The following is a 5,691-nucleotide window of genomic DNA, read 5'->3' on the forward strand; positions in this document are numbered from 1 at the left end:
TTTGACTGAGGCACCGGATGCGCCGCTCGAAGCCACGACACGGCACACCAGACACTCTCTGTGGCGCGGCAGAAACATGAAGTGTCCCGAATCGTCGCGCCACGCATTTTTGAATTCTAAACATAGGTTTCTATCAGGGTTCACACAACGGCAATTCAAGTCGGCAGCGGTCCGCGGCGCCCAGCCGTCGACTTGAGTGTACCCTGATAGAAACCTATGTTTAGAATTCTAAAACGCATGCTAGTTAAGATCACAGGGAGCTTCTGGGATCGCGAGAAATGCAAACGGCTGAAGTATAAGGTAGACTCAATGAGAAGTACACATGTTTGCAAACCTACCTAAAGATACAACCAATAATTCCGATTAGAGCGATAATGTGGAGAATATTGCTCTTGTGTTGAGCCCAATGAGCCTTGCATCTAAAAATAGAGCTAGAGTGTTCCTTTAGTTATATTGCTTCGACTCACGCTGAAAGTGGCGGACGTGAATCAACAAACTGAGGATATGATGACGCGCCTGTCAATCAATATTGGTGGGCGGGGGGACCGCTCTCCTAAGTAAAGTTGCGGTTGGTTTGAATACCGCTCCAATTGGTCCACCGTTTTTTATGTTGTTAAATTGAAAAAAAGGACTGAGTGTGCTTATATCACCCCAATATGACAGTCTATACACCATACATGCACATATGTCTGTCCAAACAGCTTGAAAAGTAGATTTTTTACCATAGGTGCCTTTTAAGGCGTCTTTTATTGGTCTGTTGGGCTAACAATTACAGAAAATTCCAGAACTGCAGTAGAAAAACAAATAGAAGAGAGAAGGGAAAGAAACACCAAATTATCCCAGATTCCCTTAAGATTGAGACACCAGAGGTTAAATGTCTTACACTCAAGGAAACAATGGTCAGTTTGTGGATTTACCCATGTGGGGTTTGAACCTGCAAAACCCGATCTTTATACATAATGCATGAGTCAGTGGTGTGATGCTGAATTCTGTTGTCTAAATCGATTGAGTCATTAAAAATACACCTAAATATTCATAAAAAAAGAGCAAATGCATCTCTTCTATGATATATTTAGATTTTTTTTCTTCTTCTGTGCTATTTAATCTCCCTCAAGTGGTTAAAATAGAGTTTCTTTCTTCTGTTGAACACTAAAAAGCTAAAAATCTGTAACCATTCACTTCCATGGTAAGAAATACAAATACTATGGAAGTCAATGGTTACAGGCTTTCAGCATTCTTCAAAATATCTGTTGTGTTTAACAGAAGAAAGAAACTCATTAAGGTTTAAAAAGAGTGAGTAAATGATAACAGAGTTATTTTTTGGGTGAACTATCCTTACATTATCATGGCAGGATGTCGATATTAAGGTGTCATTTATTGGTGTGTTGGGGTAACAATTACAGTAAATACAGTAAAACTGCTGTGGGAAAACAAACAGCCCCCTCAAAAAAGGAGAGGAAAAAAAACACCAATTTATCCCAGATTCCCTTAAGATTTTGACACCACAGCTTAAATGTCTTACACTCAAGGACACAGCGGTCACAGTTTGTGGATTTACCCATGTGGGGTTTGAACCTGCAAAACCCGATCTTTATACATAACGCATGAGTCAGAGGTGTGATGCTGAATTCTGTTGTCTAAATCGATTTAATCATTACAAATACACCTAAATATTAATAAAAAAAGAGCAAATGCACCTCCTCTATGATATATTTAGATTTAGTTTTCATCTGTAGATTAGTCAAAAGTTATCCAATTATCCAATGATTATGAAAAACGTTGTGTTAAAAGGTTCATTGTTGTTCATATTTTATTTTAAATGTTTAATTTCTTTTTTAAAAAGGCCAATTTTACATAGCTGTAATAATGTTAATGTTTATAATAATTCAATAAAACAAATGCAGCCATGTGAGCATTTGAGACCAAGTACTTTAAGTATTTAAAATATCAATATAAAATATCATTCATTCATTTTCCTTCGGCTTAGTCCCTTTATTAATCTGGGGTCGCCACAGCAGAATGAACTGCCTACTTATCCAGCATATGTTTTACACAGCGGATGCCATTCCAGCTGCAACCCAGTACTGGGAAACATCCATACACACTCACTCTCACTCATACACTACGGCCAATTTAGTTTATTCAATTCACCTATAGAGCATGTCTTTGGACTGTGGGGAAAACCAAAGCACCCGGTGGAAACCAACGCCAACACAGGGAGAACATGCAAACTCCACACAATAATGCCAACTGGCCCAGGAAAGACTCAAACCAGTGACCGTCTTGCTGTGAGGCAACAGTGCTAACCACTGATCCGCACTATAAAATATCAATATTTGCCAAATTAAAGACATCCACTGTAATAAATAAATAAATGCAGGGTTCCACACACCTCATTCATGTTGTCCCAACACAAATTGAGCAAGTTGACTTAAATTTAAGTGGATTGAACATAAAAATTAAGTTGTCCCCAAAAAATCCTCAATAATTGTTTTAAGCTCATTTTAATTAAGCTGTTTGAACAAGCAAGAAAAAAATTAGAGTAAAAATTGAAAAGGATATCATCAAAAGCTGACCATTATTAAACCTCATATATAGGTCAAATATGGTCATATTTAATAAAGATTACAAATATTTGTTTGACTCAAGCTTGAAAGCCTGGCAATATTACAATTATTGATTGAAGTTGGTTTAATATTCGGACAAACATAAACTCACCGGGCACATTATTAGGTATACTTTCTGTGACATTGGGATAGTTGGGTTAGAATTTGGCATCAACAACATGAAAGCATGTATCCATCCTGCCTTGTATCAATAGTTCAGGCTGCTGGTGGTGGTGTAATGGTGTGGGGAATATTTTCTTGGCACACTTTGGGACCATTAGTACCAATTGAGCATCATGTCAACGCCACAGCCTACCTGAGTATTGTTGCTGACCATGTCCATCCCTTTATGATCACAGTGTACCCATCTTCTGATGCCTACTTCAAGCAGGACGTCGCGCCATGTCATAAAGCGCCAATCATCTCAGACTGGTTTCTTGAACATGTCAATGAGTTCACAGTACTCAAATGGCCTCCACAGTCACCAGATGTAAATCCAATAGAGCACCGTTGGGATGTGGTGGAACGGGAGATTCACATCATGGATGTGCAGCTAACAAATCTGCAGAAACTGCATGATGTTATCATGTCGATAGGAACCAAAATCTCTCAGGAATATTTCCAGTACCTTGTTGAATCTATGCCACAAAGGATTAAGGCAGTTCTGAAGGCAAAAGGGGGTCCGACCTGGAATTAGTAAGGTGTACCTAATAAAGTGGCCGGTGTGTGTATATTTGTTAAGTGACACTTGTGACATGCTCCCTGTATTGTTTACCATGGTATGAATAGTCGGTCTGAATCGCATTCAAGCATGACTTTAAAACAACCATAGCACTATTTATTTTACTGTGAACAGTGTTACTTTGACAGTCATTGGCTGCTAATATTTTTAGGATTTTATGAAGGAGAAAGTCAGAATCTGTGAACATAAAAGCAATTTTACCTCAATTATGTTATTTTTAAGAGTGAATGTCACTCCAGTTCATGTAAGATGAAAATAAATCTGGCTGAAATCCTCACTTAATATTTCAGAGATTTTGAAAAATGTTTTAGAAAGTAGAAAATGGCCTTAATAAACACCACAAACACAAACAATACTATCAAATCTTTTCAACCAGTTTTTCTTCACACACTGCAAAAAAAAATCCTGGTTCAATCAAATTAAGCTTATAAGTCCATTAAACTTATGTTAAACTTAAAACAACTTGCGTAACTTATGAAGTTAAGTTAGAACCTTATTAACTTAGTTTAATAAGTCGCAATGACCTAAAATATATGCTGTCAGTCCTAATCTATAATGTGTTTTTACAGTACAGGCACATTTGCAGTCATCAATGTCACCTCTGCTATTGTTATGATGCTCTGGTAGTAATACCAAAATCCAAAAATCACACCATAGTGATACCGAACATCCACAAATGTCAAAGCAGCTATTAGTGTGATATAAACCCTCAGACTCACCTGTTCTGCGCAGGGCAGGCTGTGGACTGGGCAACCCGCTGCTGATGTGGTATGAGAAGCGCATGCTTTTGAACTGGCTGGAATAGGAGGACGAATTGTGCGGACTGGAGCTGATGAGATGCGCGCTCTTGGGTCGATTCAGCTGCATCCCTGCCTGCAAAACCCCAGGCACATAGGACACAAGCTGCGAACGATTTCCACTATATTCCAAGTCCAGATGTGAACGCTGAATCTTTAAAATTACAGATCCAAAACCACCACGTCCTGCTGCAGGCGCCGTAAAGGGTGAATCAAGCAGATCGATGCCCCCTGATCAGCCGGTGGAGAGTCAATCCGATCGCTTTCACCAACAGAAACAGCCATCAACGGGTCAGCTTAACCAGAGGCACATACAAGTCCCAGCCAATGTGATACGAAGAACTCCCAATGCGCAATGACCTTTGTGAAAACCATTCATCCTCTTCGCGGCGTTACGGTCATCCTCCTCCTCACAGAAGCGGTTTATAACGTACGGACATTATGAATCCACAACTACATGACGTTTCCAGCGTAAAAGAGCTTTGAAGAGCCGCATTGGTACAGCTAGTGACATTCGCGTTTTAAAACCAACTTTCCCATTTAGTCTCCCTCAAACTTCTGCTGTCGGAATGTAAACGGCGTCGCATTTTGTCGTTATTATTCCCAACGTTTCCTTTCGGTATAACCGTATCCAAAATATGCCCACTCAGCTGCTTTAAAACACAATCCACATTCGCTGTGTGTGTGGAACTCCTTCGAATGTCGGCGTGTCCTCTTAAGCGGGATCTTCAAACAAAACGAACGTTAAAATGTCGCGACGTTCCATTGTTACTATGTTACAATGTTACAATTCCGCTCTCCACCGGTTGCTTGTCTGTTCTTTTGTGGGACTCGACAACGCCAAAGTGTGTTAAACCGAAAACCTCCTCCTCCTGCTTCTCCTCCTCCTCCAGGACATATGAAACCAAGCTTCAACCCCCTCCATCTTTCTCCTCTTTTTCCCAAAGTCTGTTTCTCATTTTTTTCTCTCTCTCTCTTTTCCTTAGGGTTTGTGCTTGAAATCCGACGCAAAGGAAAAACTTTCAAAGGATTTGAAAGTCGCCCTTCCTGAGGTAAAAAAAAAAAAAAAACTACCACATTTAACCAAATCGAGGAGATCGTTTATATTTCATAAATTAAACATTTACACCCCATAAAAATATGTGGATTTTGGAAGAGAGCTGAAGTGGTTGTAAACATGGACTCGTCCCATTTGACCTACATTGAACCAGTAGCTAAAGTTAAGGAGGAAAGGGAGGGGAAAAAACTTGCCTGATTCAACTTTTAGCCAGCTTTTGTGTTTGGGTGGATCTAATTGTGTGTCATTAGGTTAATTGCCCTCTATTGTGATGTAACCTTTCACGACCCATGTATTTTAAATTTCATCTCAATTATAGATGGTTGAATTTAACATTAAATATTAGACAGAATCACTAAAACCAAATTCTCATTTCTTTTATGGATGTACTGGATTAATCATATCTTTAAGTAAAGTATTAATATTTATATCATTCTATAAATAAACTAACAAATTTAACATTAAAATCAGTTATTGTAAATAAGCTTT

At 38.9% G+C, this 5,691-nt stretch overlaps 1 protein-coding gene across 2 annotated transcripts in view; it reads right to left on the bottom strand.

Moving 5' to 3' along the window:
• Positions 1 to 5,013, bottom strand: part of fgd1 (FYVE, RhoGEF and PH domain containing 1) — a 106,175-nt gene extending 101,162 nt beyond the window's left edge. For both annotated transcript variants that reach the window (XM_056464072.1, XM_056464071.1), the window contains exon 1: positions 4,068 to 5,013. In XM_056464072.1, coding sequence (XP_056320047.1) covers positions 4,068 to 4,215 — 148 coding nt within the window. In that variant the 5' untranslated portion in view covers positions 4,216 to 5,013. The remainder of the gene's footprint in view (positions 1 to 4,067) is intronic.
• Positions 5,014 to 5,691: the final 678 nt, after the last annotated feature.

The sequence above is a fragment of the Danio aesculapii genome, chromosome 8 (genome assembly GCF_903798145.1).
Source record: "Danio aesculapii chromosome 8, fDanAes4.1, whole genome shotgun sequence".
NCBI classification, from domain to species: domain Eukaryota; kingdom Metazoa; phylum Chordata; class Actinopteri; order Cypriniformes; family Danionidae; genus Danio; species Danio aesculapii.